The sequence below is a fragment of the Castor canadensis genome, chromosome 8 (assembly GCF_047511655.1).
Source record: "Castor canadensis chromosome 8, mCasCan1.hap1v2, whole genome shotgun sequence".
Lineage (NCBI taxonomy): Eukaryota > Metazoa > Chordata > Mammalia > Rodentia > Castoridae > Castor > Castor canadensis.
Window position 1 is genome coordinate 3,605,723 of NC_133393.1, and position 17,669 is coordinate 3,623,391.

General features: G+C 38.3%; 1 protein-coding gene across 9 annotated transcripts in view; it reads left to right on the plus strand.

Moving 5' to 3' along the window:
• Hmgcll1 (3-hydroxy-3-methylglutaryl-CoA lyase like 1) overlaps positions 1-17,669 on the plus strand; it is a 131,411-nt gene that overhangs the window by 42,150 nt on the left and 71,592 nt on the right. For 6 of the 9 annotated variants that reach the window (XR_012450612.1, XM_074081874.1, XM_074081873.1 and 3 more), the window contains 2 exons: positions 6,878-6,973; positions 9,361-9,509. Coding sequence is in view for 8 of the 9 variants with exons in the window: in XM_074081874.1 (XP_073937975.1) it covers positions 6,878-6,973; positions 9,361-9,509 (245 nt within the window). In the remaining variant the exon portion in view is untranslated. Of the gene's footprint in view, positions 1-5,566; positions 5,590-6,877; positions 6,974-9,360; positions 9,510-17,669 lie in introns of those variants that run through there. The other 3 variants (XM_020153245.2, XM_074081875.1, XM_074081878.1) reach the window with 2 other exon arrangements.

Here is a 17,669-nt window from a genome sequence, read left to right on the forward strand (position 1 = left end):
ATGTTTTAAAACCAAGTGAACACCCGTAAATGAGTTATAAGCAAATAGAAGCTGGTATTAGAATATGTTCAGCAGTTTGTCATCAGACATTATGGCTGACCTTTTAAAGTTCTTCCTTCAGCCTTGTTTCCTTAAATGAGTGATCTCTAGATCCAAATTATGGCCAAATTATAGGCTATTGCCATGATAACACAGCTTGTTATGGAAACAAGGCCTTTTCTTTGCCACAGGCTTGTCTTATTGCCAGTGTCTTATTACCAGTGAGTTGGTCTCCCTCAAACAATCCAGACCTACCCCTCTTCTTGTCAGTCCATGGTGGTGTGAGTTGGTTTACAGAAGAAAGTGTAAGGGAGAAGAGAAACTCCACTTATAGTCAGTATAGAATGAATGCAGTTAGATCGGTATTAAAAAACCACTTCTGCTTTCATGCAAGTGAAATAACAATGTTGACAGTACTAACATCACACACAAAGGCATAATATATGAGAGGCAGCAGAGTTGAATGGAGAGAAAATTATCCTGGGAGCTGTGTCTTGCCCCTACTTCAGAATGATGTTGGGAACATGATTGCTTTGTCGTGGGAAGACCAGGAGGGTGGTCACGAAAGGAATTGACCTGAAGAAAGAATAACTAATGCATAATCACTGTATTCATCTTAGGAAATGGGAATGTTATTATTCTCTGTCTAGAACATTGTTCTCCCAGTTTATAACCCGAGAACACATTTGGGTTGCTTGAGTTTATCTTATAATTTCAAACGAGCACTTCTAGACATTGGTGGATTGTGATTAAAATGTTTTGTCTGCATTCCCAATAGAAGAACATGTATGATTTGTCTAGGTTGCACAGGGGTGTTCCTTCCACTAGAGGGCAGCACAACAGTCTTCAGAATGCAAAGGTGAAGTTGAAGAAGGACATACAGGAAATTATACACCAGACCAAATTAGTTTTAAGGCTTCTGGACTTAAGAAGTTTTGTGAGTAAGGTGTCGGACCATTTTAGCTTTGGCAGCCAAGACAGGGCACTGGGTAGGGGAAAAAGAAAACCTGGATGTTCAATTTTCCAGAGATTTCCTGTGTTTATTATTGTAAGACTGTGATTTATTAAAACTGTCTTACTCCTTCAAGCAGACCAAGATTTCCTCTGTGCTACTGAGGCTAAGATATATGGGTTTTTTGTGGAGTCTGTAAATGAGACGTATAGTACCCAGGCCACAGAACTATTCAGAGCTGGCTAGAGCATTTTCACCCAGGGTTGTCAGGAAGCGCTCTAGTCTCATTGCCAAATTTACAAATGTTACCTTTAAGAGGAATTACTGTTCAAGTTGAGTTTTGAGTAATAGGGTCTGAAACCACTTTCTCTACATTTTTATACAATGGGTGGCATGTGTTGAATGAATTGCACGTGCTATATCTGTCTTTCCTGCTGCACTCCTGCAAAGAGGAAGTGATAGTGTCAGATATGGCCAGCTAAGCTGACCAGTAGAGATGACATACAAATAACTTCTGACATGCTCTACTTACTTGCTGAGGTATGTACTCTCAGCAGATGGAGTTGGTGGTGGGCAAAAGCAAAAAACACCTCAAAAATATTTTAAAAATTTATTTAGCAAACTCCATTAGTGAGAAGGAAAAGAAGATGGGTTATATATGGACAAGTGTAACTGTATTTCCTGGCAAAATTTAAGATAGTTTACTAGCTGGCCTGTGATTCACACTTGTAATCCTAGCCACTTGAGAAGCTGAGATCTAGAGGACTGGGGTTCAAGGGCAGCCCAGGCAAATAGTTTGTGAGTCCCATCTCCATAAAAAATAACTAGAGCAAAATAGACTGGAGGTGTGGCTCAATCAGTAGAGCTCCTGCTTTACAAGTGTAAAGCCCTGAGTTCAGACTCCAGTCCCCTCCTCCCTGTCCCTGTACCCTCCCAAAAGATAGTTTACTAACCAGAGAACTTAGAACTACAGATATACTTAGAAATATTATGGATATACTAGGAATAAGACATACCCAACTGACCTTACTTGCTTGTTGATCATATTTCTGAGTATTAAGGAAGAAAGGCCACTATAGATACTATAATTCCTACTCAAGAAGTTCCTCTATCCTGATGATGTTGAGAAGAGAGATAAGAAATTTCACCAGCACTGGTAATTTCCAAACTTTATTACTTTTCATCAGTGAAACATTTTTTTTACTCTGTATAAAACATTATGTAGAATCTCAGTGGGTGGTATAGACAGGAAAATATTGACTTAGGCTCCTCCCAAGGCCCTAGAAGAGGTCCCATTAATATGATTACTTAATCACATGTTTTAATGAAATTTTCAAAAGTTAGATGTTTTAATACTTTTTAAAGAGGCTTCCTCCTTCCAAATTGCAATTACCACAAGCCTGTAAAACCAAATGAAAGTTAGGCTTGCTTAACTGAAGTGAGAGCAGAGGTCCCAGTGCTCTGACTTGGTCTGCCTTAAGCCGGAGGCTGAATCTGAAGTGATTCTAAACCCTGGTGATGTCTAGCACCTCTGGAGTTTGGCAACTGCAGATTTCTGGTTCCAACAACAGTACAGAATGAGAATCTGTACAAATGGGTCCACGAACATGTCTAAAAAATCCCTTACGCGATTCTGATGATAAGTCCAGTTGGGTAGATCCTGGGTTAGATGACATAACATGTCCTAAAGAATTCATCCTGAGTTCCTTCTGTGAGCTCTGCCCTTGACAATGCAATGTAGGAAATCTTTAGCAATAACTAAGATAAAGAGATAGAAGAGAGGCAGACCATAAGGACAACCCATTTATCAAGAAGATGTTCAATGGAGAATGGGGGTTACAATCAAGACAGACTTGAGTCCAGCCCAGCTTTCCACTCTAGCGAGAGCTTCCTCTTCCTTGACACCTCTAATCTAATTCTTCTTCAGAAGTCATCTTTCTCGTTGTGTAGTTAAAAATGTGGAAAGAGATAATAACACATAAAGGACTCAGCACAGCTAGACTTAACCTATAGGTCTGAATAAAGTAAATGTGCTTTCATTATTACCATCATGAGTATTGACAACAAAGATATTTACGAAATCGGTGGCCAAAAATCACAATTCAAAGAGGATTGAATTCAAATCTAAAATAAAGGCTCTAATCAAGGAGGAGAAATGATGGTTCAGTTCAACAGTTGTTTATTAAATGCTCCTTTTACACAAAGTGTTTAAGGAGTTAATGATTTAGTCAAGGATAGCATTGATAGACATACACAACTGAGCTATGGACGCATGGAAACATTAAATCAAGCTGGTTGTTGAGAATGTCTTAGAAAAGAAGATTTTGAGTTTAAAATTGGAAGATGAAATCAATTAACCTGATAAAAAGCAAGAATCATTTTTAGGTAGATGGAGTGATATAAAGAGTCAGAGGTGAAGCAGCCTGGAGTAGGACTGCAAATATAGTGAGCCGGGAGCACTTCTGTAGGAACTTGATGACCTGTTAAGAGGAAATGGGTATTTGGAAAGCTCTGAATCTTCTAGGGCTTAGATGCAAACTGTTCTGGGTTCTCAGCCGAGCCCAGAGTCTAACAGGGCTCCCATGATGCATGGCTATTCTTGGCTGTAGACGTCATGGTGTCTGACACAACGTGACACCAATTGCTTAGAGCCAGTAAGTTCACTATTTTAAAAAATGAAAAGTACCTTTGTTTGGAGTTTACTTCATGTATTTATTATGATTTCATTAAGATATCTTCAATGATTTTTAAAATTCAGCTTTTACAACCTGGAAATTTGGTTACTATCTGTTTTCTAATTTTAAAACATCTAATGAAACAAATTACTGTTTGTTTCATTATACAATGTTCTTTACATTGGTTCAAGATTTTCATTAAATTGTATATAGAATGAAGGAACCCCTTATAGACCAACATGACCTATATTTCATGTAGGTTAAAGTAAGTTTTTTGTCCTTTATGCAATTTCTGATGTATTGCTACACTTTATTCTGATCTGTATTTGGTAAGGGTCAGTCACTTCTGTCATCATTATAATATAAATGTCCCTAATAATACTTAACCTTACTACATTTAATTAGCATTAGCAATATTAACATTATTTTCTAGTACACGTATGTTGTTCTGATTTCATTACATTACGCTAAAACTTGTGGTTTCTTTGCTTGTCTTTCTGCATGATATTAAAAACTAGTGTTTTAATTTTGTTACAGTTTGGATGTGCATGCCCATTTGTGTGTGTGTCTGAGAGACAAAGAGAGACAGAGAGAGAGAGAAAATACTCTGAATAACATCAGGCACAAAGCTGAGTTCATGGCTGTGTAATCCAGAACCGTGCTAAAATATGTACAAGTGATAAGTGTCAGAAGAGGAGGGATATGAAATAGTGAGGATCACACTTTTAAATAAAGACATCTCCTTTGTGCTATTATCCACAAGTTCATTTCTGGGGGACTGGGAGGAGTTCCTCTCCCAGTGGTGTTCCACTACAACAGAACTTGTCGTCACAAGGGGGATTCTGACCAATTACATGAGAAATACCTCCCTTCTTCCTAGAGTGACCTCAGTACCTCGCTCACATAACCCATTCTCCATGCTTCGTGTTTCCTCAGGATAAACCAGGGATCTTTAGCATAAGGTGAGCGTAACTCAACGTTGCATCACAGGGCACGCTCCCCCTTCATTCATAATCATGCTGTATTTGCCAGTCCCCTTCTCCAGCCAAATAACACATCTCTACTTCTTCCCCTCATTGCCCTCCTTCCCAGCGCCGTCCATTTCTTCAGTTTTCCAGATTTGATGATTGTATAATGAATCCCCTGACAACATCAGTCATGTTCACTAATTCTGTGACCTGAGAATTTGAGCAAGGCACAGGGGTACAGGTTGACTTTGGTCCACCATGTCTAGGGTCTGAGTTATGTGACTTGAATTCTGGAGGTGAGAGTTCTCGGAAGGCTATTCAGACAGAGATCTAGGGGTGACTGGCTGTTGGTTGAGGGCCCAGTCCCTCTTCACTTAGGCTCTTCTGTATTAGTGACTTCTCTGCAGAGGAGACATTGGGCTTTCTCATGTTAACTGATGTCTCCACAGTGGCTGTCTCAAAAGGAGATATAGAAGCTATTTCCTTTTTTGTAACCTAGCTTCAAAGTCACCTAGAATTACTTCTGCTGTTTGCTATTGGTTGAAACACTCAGGGCCTTTAAGAAGAAGGGTAGACAGAGTCCTCTCTTGATAGAGAGTGGTGAGAGCTTGGAAGAGCCTACAGGACTGGAAATACTATCGTAATATTCCACAGTCAAGGAGTTCGGTTCCTGCAAGCCTTCTTTTAAGCTTCCCTAGATTATGGAGGTTCATGTCAGTATTTCCTCATTCTGTACTCTTGCCATCCGTGCTCTCTGTTAACAGCTGTGTTTCCCTTTGAGTTCTTTACTCTCCATGTGCGTTGGTTTTGTCTCCCCAAGTAATTCTGCAAATCATTTCAGTGCCGGGGCCTTACTTTCTAACAGAACATATGGTTTGCACATTTGCATTTGTACAGGATCTAGGAAGGACTTTGGGCACAGTAGAGGCTCAGTAAACATCTGGATTACATTCAGGTGAGTTTAGAATGGGTGGGAAGGGCAGCTTTCACACACTGTGAGTGAATTTGGGGCAGTCTGGTAACACATGCAGTAGTGGAGTGAAGGGTTGTACACATGTTAGGTCACAAGAATTACATATTAGGTACAAATAAATGTTAGAACTGAATAGAATAGTAAGTTTAACTATTAGTAAGGTGTAGCAGCAGTCAGAAGTAATATTTGCATCTTAAATATTTAATTTTAAATTTAAATGTATCTAAAATTTAATTTAATTAACTCTAATTATATTTAGTGTTTAAGTCTCCTGGCATTTAGCTGAGAGTGGATAACAGCAATGGCCCAATCAGAGTAAATATTGTAAAGTTTTATAGTTTTAAAATGTGTGTATGTATTAAGAAAATCATTTATGGCTTAGTTAATTTACTTTTGTAAACTAAAAATAAGGCATGCTGACTATAATAAGCCACTGAATAAAGAATAAACAACAGCCTTCCATCTCCCAAGGGTCTTTACAGTTTTCATGCTCATCTCAGAGACTTTGCTGTTTACACATGAGTCTTCATATATATCATTCCTGCGTTCTTTGTTATTTTATATGAACAAACCTCATAGCCTGTCCATTTTTCTATGTCATGAATATGGAACCTGATTTTTGATTGTTGCTATAAGAAAGTTATTTACAGGTTTTGTGGATTTGATATTTTAATTCAAAATTGATTTTTCATAGATTCAGAAAATGAAGTTTTGACAGACTGGGTTGAGTTTAGTGCTGGGTACTCTGTCAGTTGTATGCATTTCTTTGCTGCTAGCTATACAGCGATGTCATTGTGTAAAGCATCGTGACGTTGACTCTGTGGGGCACCTGTGCTAAGGAGATAGCACTCTGATGTCACCCTTGCTGAGCTATTCTATGCATTTTCATAATCATTGTAAGGTTTCATGTACTGGGAATTACTTAGGTGTGAAGTTTCTATGTGGAAGGTAAATGCATAGCAAATCACTTTTCCACTTTCGCCTCTCTCAGGAGTGCTTGAAGATCAGACAGTTTGCGACAGGAAGAGAAAGAGTAGAATTCCTGACTTGCAGGAGTCATTCTTTAACCAGATCCTATCACGTGAACTAGTTGAGCTCATGTCTATTTATTATGCAACAGTAACACTGAGAACGACTTTCCTTAGCTGCGTTGGCATCGGATTGCTATTTCGATCATTAACTTATGGAATGCTTTTGCATATGTAATGATAACCGTCTACCATGCTTGGCGTTCAGTTCCACACTCACACATAACTGTTGTGTATTTAAGATGGCTGACCACACCGAAGTGATGAAAGGCATCCAGAGATATCCAGGCGTTCGCTACCCTGTCCTCACTCCTAATCTTCAGGGTTTTCACTGTGCTGTAAGTGTGCTACTAATTCCTAAAATGTACATGTTTGTCATTGTTTTGAAGAACTTTACAAAGCTAAAATGGTGTCATGTAACTCACTTATCATCCTATAAAAATACTCCACTAATATACTAACATGAATGCATAGAGTTCAGAATCCTCTTGGTGCTGCTAAGAATTAAAATGCTCCACATTAATGGCTTCAAAACAGAAAAAATACAACTCTTCATTTTGATGATTTTTTTTGAGTACTTACATTTGAACTCTGTACCTTGCACTTGGTACACAAGAGTTCTACCACATGAGCTCCCCACCCTCCACCTGGCCAGTCATTTTTTGCTGAAGTTATTTGTCAGATAAACATTTTTGTGTAGGCTAACCTCCTATAGACACCTCTTGTGTAGCTTGGATTGCAGCATGCACCCCTACACCTGGCTTATTGATTGAGATGGGACCTTGGTAACCTTTTGCCTGGGCTCACTTCAAATTGCAGTCTTCCTGATAACCACCTCTCAAGTCCTGGGATTACAGATGTGAACCATCACACTGGGTCCTTGATGAAATTTTTTGAAAGTGTATTTTGTGATTTCTTCTTCAGCCGGTAATATAGAGAATAGCTTAAAGGAGTTTTGATGCGGTATTACTGAAATGAATAACAGTGTTAGCTGTCACTTTGGGAGCAGCGTTTTCTTTCTGTTACTTCCTGCTCTAGTTGAAGTGAGTCAAGGTCGTTGTGTCGGTCTTTGATGACTTCCTCTGTTCTTCTGCTAGTCTGTTTCTTCTGATTCTGTGTCATTTGGGGATTTATGATTTAAATCAGAGCTTTTGTGGTTACACTTATAAAAGAGCCACTCGTGTTTAAGTACACTCTGGCTGCTTATGCTCACGTGGGTTTTTTGTAAAGAGTGTGCAGTAGGAGTTTCCAGTATTAACGGACATTTCTCACTTCTGTGCTTGAGACCAAATTGCCCAAAGCTGAGCATGTGGGTGGCAGTTAGAGTGTTACCTGTCAGTTTATGTGTTGTTAGAACAATTTGTCTCCTTTTTGTTTGATTTAATATAGTTTTCATTGCTTTGAAAGAAATACTTTAAGAATGTGCAAATATTGCTGTCATCCAGTCCCAACAAAGTAGAGAGTGTCTCCACCTTAGAAAAGACACTGAGAGGACATTTTTACCGTAGTGTAGAAGGGCAAGTAATGCGGAGTCAACGTTGTCTTGGGGGTCGGGAAGAAATACCCTTGAAATGCAGCTCAATAACTTTACTTACCATACGAAATTGTGCTGGCTAGCTGGCTTCTTTGTACTGCAGTATTTTCAACCCTAAAATGAGCATATAAAACTTAGTTTATGGGGTTGTGTGAGGATTAATAATGGCAAGCAAAATTCTAACAAGAGTACCGGCAAATAGTAGGCAGTCAATAAACACAATTCTTATTTTCCAGGTTCAAAATTTATTTTGGATAGAGGAATAAAAAACATTTTTTTAAATATTGGAAGAAGGATGATAGAATTTTTCTCTTTTCTAAAAGTTTTATTTGAGTTTTGAGTTAGCATACATTGATGATACCAGGGGACACTGCTGAGATAATTTTATACTTGTGTACAGTGTCCTTTGAACAACTCAGCCCCTTTCTTCTTAGTAGCAATCAGAGACAAGGGTAGGGGAAATCCAGGCAGAGTGCAGTGACGCATTCACAGAAGACCTTAAAAGTCCACCTGGAAATCTAGTGGACTTGGTGTCTGGAGAAGCCTGTGGGGAAGGAATAAAGATGACAAAGAGGGCAAAGGAGAAAAATGTTTAGATTAATATTTTAGACTTAAAGACTGGCAGGAATATTAGTATTCTGTGCATACTTCGGATGCACAGAAGTCTGGCCAGATAGGAGTCAGGACGTCATACAATGGGAGGAAGGGTAGGAAACGGGGAAGCTTTGGGCAAAGTCTCAATGATGAATTGGGAAAACACTTTTCTTCTGGAGTGTGGCAAGAGAAGGAAAACAGAAATAATTTACTACCCTCCATTTCAATAATTAGTTTGAAAACAGTGTTTTCCATAGAGAATAACAGTTTTAATGGGGTGCAAGTATTTTCCATAATTAGGGCTAAAGTATTTCTGAGGATCACACGTTGAAAAGCAAAATTAAATTGGAACAGCACTACCATGCTTTTTGTGCCTTGTTGACTTACAAGTATTGCAGCTTGTGGAATTATTGTGTTATTATAAAATATTTTCCATTGCAGAAGAGTGCATGTGGCCAGATGAGAAGATTCTAGTTGTAAGTTGTAAGGCAGATGTTGAAAGAACATAAGCCAATCTTTGCAGAGCAGTTGATCTTCTCCTGCTATTGTTTACCCTTTGGAATACTTTAGCTTCTGGTTTTAAATTATGTTTTTCAGGTGGCTGCTGGAGCCACTGAGATATCAGTTTTTGGAGCTGCTTCTGAGTCCTTCAGCAAGAAGAATATTAACTGCTCCATTGAAGAGAGTCTGGAAAGGTTTGAGGAAGTTGTCAAGTCTGCAAGACACATGAATATCCCGGCACGAGGGTACTTATGAAATCCCACAAATTCTGTCTCATTAGCATCCATTGGTAAAGCTTACTAATGAACTGTCTAGACACTATTACCATTTATAAAAGTACAGATAGGTCTATCTTATTTGTGCCTTATTGACTCAGGGTCAGTACTATGTAGTGATATTTCATTAATGTCACTAGTGAAGATTGGTGTATATCTAGCCTGTGGACTATAGTGCAAAACTGGCATTACCTGTTGTATCAACCCTCAGCTACCCAAATGAAGCTGTCTTTGGATCCCAGCTTCGGTGTGTGTTGACAATTTAATAAAAAGTCAAAGTGACTTTTAAAAAAGAATCATCTAATATCATTTTTAAAAATTTAAAAACATGACATTTTCTTCAAAGAAAATTTTATATAGAACCTGAGTGGACCATGATGGACATAAACTTGAGCCTCTGTGCTGTTCTGGGAACTCTAGACCATCATCTCACCACTTGACTTCCCCCTTACCTGCCGACTTTTCTGTTCTTCCTGGGTGACCCCAGAGCACCTCCATACTTGCAGAGCACTGTTTAAAATACCTGATGAACTGAAGACAAATTCAGTTTTCATTTCTCCAGTTTTTAACTATATATCATATTACATCCTTAAGTGTGGGTGCATCCAAGTTACTGGTTCTTTTCTCTTTGACCTGTCATTTTTTTTTTTTGGTAGAAACTATATGGCTTATGTTATGAACCATTCCACTAAAAAATCAAATTATTTTGTAATTACTTTTTTTTTTATTATTCATATGTGCATACAAGGCTTGGGTCATTTCTCCCCCCTGCCCCCACGCCCTCCCTTACCACCCACTCCGCCCCCTCCCTCTCCCCCCCTACCCCCTCAATACCCAACAGAAACTATTTTGCCCTTATCTCTAATTTTGTTGTAGAGAGAGTATAAGCAATAATAGGAAGGAACAAGGGTTTTTGCTGGTTGAGATAAGGATAGCTATACAGGGAGTTGACTCACATTGATTTCCTGTGTGTGTGTGTTACCTTCTATGTTAATTTTTTTGACCTAACCTTTTCTCTAGTTCCTGGTCCCCTTTTCCTATTGACCTCAGTTGCTTTTAAGGTATCTGCTTTAGTTTCTCTGAGTTAAGGGCAACAAATGCTAGCTAATTTTTTAGGTGTCTTACCTATCCTCATATCTCCCTTGTGTGCTCTCGCTTTTATCATGTGCTCAAAGTCCAATCCCATTGTTGTGTTTGCCCTTGATCTAATGTCCACATATGAGGGAGAACATATGATGTTTGGTCTTTTGGGCCAGGCTAACCTCACTCAGAATGATGTTCTCCAATTCCATCCATTTACCAGCGAAAGATGACATTTCGTTCTTCTTCATGGCTGCATAAAATTCCTTTGTGTATAGAGACCACATTTTCTTAATCCATTCATTAGTAGTGGGGCATCTTGGCTGTTTCCATAACTTGGCTATTGTGAATAGTGCCACAATAAACATGGGTGTGCAGGTGCCTCTGGAGTAACCTGTGTCACAGTCTTTTGGGTATATCCCCAAGAGTGGTATTGCTGGATCAAATGGTAGATCAATGTTTAGATTTTTAAGAAGCCTCCAAATTTTTTTCCAGAGTGGTTGTACTAGTCTACATTCCCACCAGCAGTGTAAGAGGGTTCCTTTTTCCCCGCATCCTCACCAACTCCTGTTGTTGGTGGTGTTGCTGATGATGGCTATTCTAACAGGGGTGAGGTGGAATCTTAGCGTGGTTTTAATTTGCATTTCCTTTATTGCTAGAGATGGTGAGAATTTTTTTCATGTTTTTTGGCCATTTGAATTTCTTCTTTTGAGAAAGTTCTGTTTAGTTCACGTGCCCATTTCTTTATTGGTTCATTAGTTTTGGGAGAATTTAGTTTTTTTAAGTTCCCTATATATTCTGGTTATCAGTCCTTTGTCTGATGTGTAGCTGGCAAATATTTTCTCCCACTCTGTGGGTGTTCTCTTCAGTTTAGAGACCATTTCTTTTGATGAACAGAAGCTTTTTATCTTTATGAGGTCCCATTTATCTATGCTATCTCTTAGTTGCTGTGCTGCTGGACTTTCAAATTTATTTGAATATAGGTTCTCAAAGTAGTCTCTAATGATTTCCTGGACTTCCATGGTGTTTGTTGTTATCTCCCCTTTTGCATTCCTGATTCTACTAATTTGGGTTTTTTCTCTCCTCATTTTAGTCAGGTTTGCCAGGGGTCTATCGATCTTGTTTATTTTTTCAAAGAACCAACTTTTTGTTTCATTAATTCTTTGTATGGTTTTTTTGGTTTCTATTTCGGTGATTTCAGCTCTTATTTTTATTATTTCTCTCCTTCTATTTGTTTTGGGATTTGCTTGTTCTTGTTATTCTAGGAGTTTGAGATGTATCATTAGGTCATTGATTTGGGATCTTTCAGTCTTTTTAATATATGCACTCATGGCTATAAACTTTCCTCTCAGGACTGCCTTAGCTGTGTCCCATAGGTTCTGGTAGGTTGTGTTTTCATTTTCATTAACTTCCAGGAAGTTTTTAATTTCCTCTTTTATTGCATTGATGATCCATTCTTCATTAAGTAATGAGTTATTTAGTTTCAAGCTGTTTGCATGTTTTTTGTCTTTACTTTTGTTGTTGAGTTCTACTTTTACTGCATTGTGATCAGATAGTATGCACGGTATAATTTCTATTTTCTTATATTTGCTGAGACTTGCTTTGTGCCCTAGGATATGATCTATTTTGGAGAAGGTTCCATGGGCTGCTGAGAAGAATGTATATTGTGTAGAGGTTGGATGAAATGTTCTGTAGACATCAACTAAGTCCACTTGATCTATTGTATATTTTATGTCTTTAATTTCTTTATTGATTTTTTTGTTTGGATGACCTATCTATTGATGATATTGGGGTGTTAAAGTATCCCACAACCACTGTGTTGGCGTTTATATATGCTTTTAGGTCTTTCAGGGTATGTTTGATGAAATTGGGTGCATTGACATTGGGTGCATACAGGTTGATAATTATTATTTCCTTTTGGTCTATTTCCCCTTTTATTAGTATGGAATGTCCTTCTTTATCTCGTTTGATCAATGTAGGTTTGAAGTCTACTTTGTCAGAGATAAGTATTGCTACTCCTGCTTGTTTTCGGGGGCCATTGGCTTGGTAAATCTTCTTCCAGCCTTTCATCCTAAGCATATGCTTATTTCTGTCGGTGAGATGGATGTCCTGTAATCCATTTCGTCAAGCGGTGCCTTTTGATGAGTGAATTAAGTACGTTAACGTTAAGTGTTAGTACTGATAGGTGTGTGGTGATTCCTGTCATTTAGTTGTCTTAGTTGTTTGAAGGTTTGATTGTGTGTACCTAAGTTGAGGTTACTCTCTACTGTCTTGCTTTTTCTTTTCCTGCGGTTTGATGCTGCCTGTCTTTTCATGGTTAAGTTGGGTTTCACTTTCTGTGTGCAGAATCCCTTGAAGAATCCTTTGTAATGGTGGCTTTGTGGTCACATATTGTTTTAGTTTCTGCTTATCATGGAAGACTTTTATTGCGCCATCTATTTTGAATGATAGTTTTGCTGGGTAGAGTATCCTGGGGTTGAAGTTATTTTCATTCAGTGCCCGGAAGATCTCATCTCACGCTCTTCTTGCTTTTAATGTTTCTGTTGAGAAGTCTGCTGTGATTTTGATGGGTTTACCTTTGTATGTTACTTGTTTTTTCTCTCTTGCAGCCTTCAATATTCTTTCCTTAGTTTCTGAACTTGTTGTTTTAATGATGATATGTCATGGAGTAGTTCTATTTTGATCTGGTCTGTTTGGTGTCCTGGAGGCCTCTTGCATTTGTATGGGAATATCTTTCTCTAGATTTGGGAAATTTTCCATTATTGTTTTGTTGAATAGATTACGCATTCCCTTCACTTGCACCTCTTCTCCTTCTTCGATGCCCATGTTTGGTCTTTTGATGGAGTCGGTGAGTTCTTGCATTTTCTTTTCACAGGTCTTGAGTTGTTTAATTAATAGTTCTTCAGTTTTTCCTTTAATTAGCATTTCATCTTCAAGTTCTGAGATTCTGTCTTCTGTTTGTTCTATTCTGCTGGATTGGCCTTCCGTTTTGTTTTGCAGTTCTGTTTCGTTCTTTTTTCTGAGGTTTTCCATATCCTGGCTGTTTTCCTCTTTAATGTTGTCTATTTTTGTCCTGAGTTCATTTATCCATTTATTCATCGTGTTCTCTCTTTCACTTTGGTGTTTATACAGTGCTTCTATGGTTTCCTTTTTCTTCTTTGGCTTTTTCAAATTCTCTATTTTTGTTGTCTTGGAATTTCTTGAGTGTCTCCTGTACATTTTGGTTGACCCTATCCAGTATCATACTCTCATTGAATACTTGTAGTATGTCTTCTTTTAAATTATTCTTGTGGGTTTCATTGGGTCCTTTGGCATGGTTTATCTTCATTTTGTTGGAGTCTGGATCTGAGTTTCTGTTCTCTTCATTCCCCTCTGGTTCCTGTACTAATTTTTTGCTGTGGGGAAACTGGTTTCCCTGTTTTTTCTGTCTTCCTGTCATTGTCCTTGGTGTTGTTACTGTCCCTGTACTGTGTGTAATTAAGTATTTTCTAGCTTGTAATAATAACAATGGTAATATTGAGAATGGAAGAGTGAGCTGAGATGGAAAGCAAGAAGTTAAAGAAAAGGGGAAAACAAATACACAGATAAGAGGGAGAAAGCAGAACAAGGTTTCAGATAAGAAAGTTTCAAAGGTATAAACAGGGAGTGTTAGTGTACTAATGGACAGTAAGCTGAACAGACATTAGAGGGACAGAGATAGGATTGAAAATCAAAAATTAAAAAAAAATTAAGGTAGGAATAAAAATCAAAAATAAGTAAATGAAAGAAATATCTATATATTAAAAATGAATTAAAATAAAATGGAAAATAGAAAATTAAAAAAAAAAAAAAACCAAACAACCCTCTTGGCCAAGTTCAAATGCAATGAAATTTCCATCTTAATAATTTGGGTGACTGTCTCAGTCTCCAATCCTGGAGATGGTGCCTCAGATGTTGTTTTGTAGTTGTCTCATCAAAGGAGATGCATAAAGTAGAACAAAACTACACACTCACACACACACACACACACACACACAAAACAAACAAACAAAGAAACAAAAAAAAAACCCACCTAGTGTCTCAAGTTCAAATGCAATACAATTTCAGTAAGTTTTTCCTCTTGCAGGTGTAATTCAGTTGTTCTCCCATCAAAGGTAGGGAGAAAAAGAAAAAAAAGAGTCTGGAGACAGTTCTGTGAATGGTATCTGCAGCTGTGGCTCGCCTGCCTGCTGCTGTCAGCCTGCTGTTGCTGGAGGCATTATTTATGCAGATCTCTGGGGTGAGCTTAGCACTCACCTGGCCCTGCAGTCTTTGTTTGCTCAGAGTTCTCCTGTGCGGGAGCCTCTGCTACAGGCTTTCCCCTTTCCAAGCACTGGGAAAGGTGACACTGCCCCTGTGTTGTCAGGCCTGCGTGTTTATTTACAGTTCACATGGGAAGTGGGTCTTCCCCCACTCCTGTGGAGTTTTCCTCCCACTGCCACTCTCACAAGCTTCCCTGCTCCTGGTTGCTGGATGCGCACCCTGCTCCCACCCAGCTTGTTTATTTACAGTCCCAGGAAGGATTCCCTTCCCCCAATCTTCAGTGCTCAGGGCGCCCTACCCTCTTTCCCACATGTCTTTATTGCTCTTATTGCTTATTACTCAGTTTCTCTTTTTTCCCCGGGTGGAGGTCAGTCTGTCCAGGGGGCTATGCTGCTCTGACCCAGGCTTGTCTGTGGGAGTACCGTGGTACCACAAAGCTCACCTGGTCTGCATCTTCCCAAGACGTCTGGGCTCCGGTGACTGGTGGCCCGGGGGCCCTCCTGGTTTCTCCATTTAAAGTGAAGTGGAGATTCTCTGTGCCGGCTGGAGGTGTGGAGGGGTCAAAGTTGTGCCTCTTCTCAGTGATTATGCCTGCAAAGTGTGTCTCTGGCGTCTCTCCAAGATTTCACTATAGGAGGCTCACTTTCTGCTTCCTCCGTCTAGCCGCCATCTTAGTATATTCCTATTTTGTAATTAAAATGAATATATTTTGTGTGAAGAACTTGTAAGAAATATTTAAAAACCAAGATTTCCATAGGCAAAAATAAAGGATGTTTATTTTTAAGGTAAAATATAAAGGATGTTTATTTTTAAGGTAAAATTTGCACAGCAACAATCAAAAAAGAGTAATACACTATTAAGTTTTAAAAAAAATATATAAATAAGTTATGTTGTCTGTCTTACCTTTAGAAGACCCTATCTTGTGTCAATCCATATGCTTTTACAATGTGAAGTGTGAACTTTAGAGCAAAGTTGGAAAAGTGTAACTATGAGAAGTTCCTTCTCTCCAAATGGGAAGTTTGTGGGGCTGCCTACTGTTGAAGGATGGATATAAACATAAATTTTATGAAGTCAGCTCTTATCACCTTAGCTTTCTCTTATGGAAAAGAATAATGACTGTGATTGAGCTGATATCAGAAATCTTCCTTGAACCCATTGTTTGCTGATATTTCCACTTCAGTAAGGGAACTTCTAACAGTGCTACACTGTAAAACTTCTCAGGCATTGATGAGAAGGCTACAGAACCACAAGTGGCATACAGTAAAACCAAATCATTGAACTACAGTGGAGATGTTATCTTAGAGTTTTCCTGTAGACAAACACATGCCTTCCGATTCTGAGTTTGTTCCATTTGAAGACAACTGGAGTTTCTGGAACACAATTCAGTTTTAGAAATGTATCTTTTAGTATGGAAGTTCATTAGTTGTTTCTGTTCTTGACATTTTCTTCCTCCTCCCAATTTTTATACACCTTAAGTAAGGTTCTATTTTGATGAGCAATCTAGATTTTAGATAGTCACTATCGTAAGTCGTAAGTCATTGGTACTCATGTCAGGAGGAGGCAGGCTCCAGTACTTGACAATGATTTAGCACATGGTCCATGGGAACAGCATGTAATCAATCATTGTCCAAAAGTCATGTCCCTGGCTGTCAGATTTAAAGGCTGTAATGTAGACACATCTTTCAAATACTCACTAATTACATTTTTATGAAGATGGCAATTTTCATGTGGTCTAGAGTTCAAACTCACCCCCCAAACACATACATAACTGACACATGTACACATTTTCATTCATGCTTAGAACTTTGAATTGTCTGAAGCACATCAAAGATACTATGCCGATTCAACACCATAAAGTGTAGTCAGCTAACTACAGCTGCATATACATACATACATATGTATGCCTGAACAATGAAATTGCTACATTTTTTACATAATTCTTTAGCATGTAACTCATGTCACATAGGTTTCCAAGAAATAGGTATTTCTCTATTACTTGTTCAAATTTATAAAGGGTAAGAAGGCAAAGAAAAATAAAAACCTGTGATAAATGTCGTTGATCCCTCATCTTTCTTTTTATCAATGGCATTTATTGAAAGAAAGAAATATCTGTTGGTTTGTTAGAATCCTTTTGAACTGGAATGCCTCAAGATGTGAAGCAGTGTTGTAATATATCATATAAGACATTTAGGATTCATTGTTTTCTGTCTAAACTATCATCCTCTCCTTAATGAAGTCACATGTTCTCTCACCCTTTGTGAGAGTATTTATTTAAAAGGAAAATGTCACTAAGGTGCCATTATTAATTTAACAGATTAAATGTTTATAAATATATGTTATAAAAATCAAAAGGCCAGAAGCTCTGTGTATCAAAGCATAAACCATGAAATGCTCCTGTAAAATGCCCTGGAATCATTTGATTCAGGTTAAGCTTCTGAAAGTCTGAGGCTATGGAAAACTCAATGGAGTGTATTTCTCCCCCTTTTCCTAAGAGCCAACAATTATTCATCCATTGTTTCAAAAGTTACAAAATGAGGACTGGAGGTGTGGCTCAAGCATTAGAGCACCTGCTTTGCAAGCATGAAGCCCTGAGTTCAAATCCCAGTCCCACCCAAAAAAGGAATACTTACAAAAAGTTACAATATACAAGAGTATTTATCAGTGAACTGCACCTATTGCATTTCTTAAGTTTTAAGAAAAGTAAAACTGTGAAGTAGTAAGCACAAGGAGTAAAGGCAAAGTAATAAACTGAGATGACAAGCACAGATT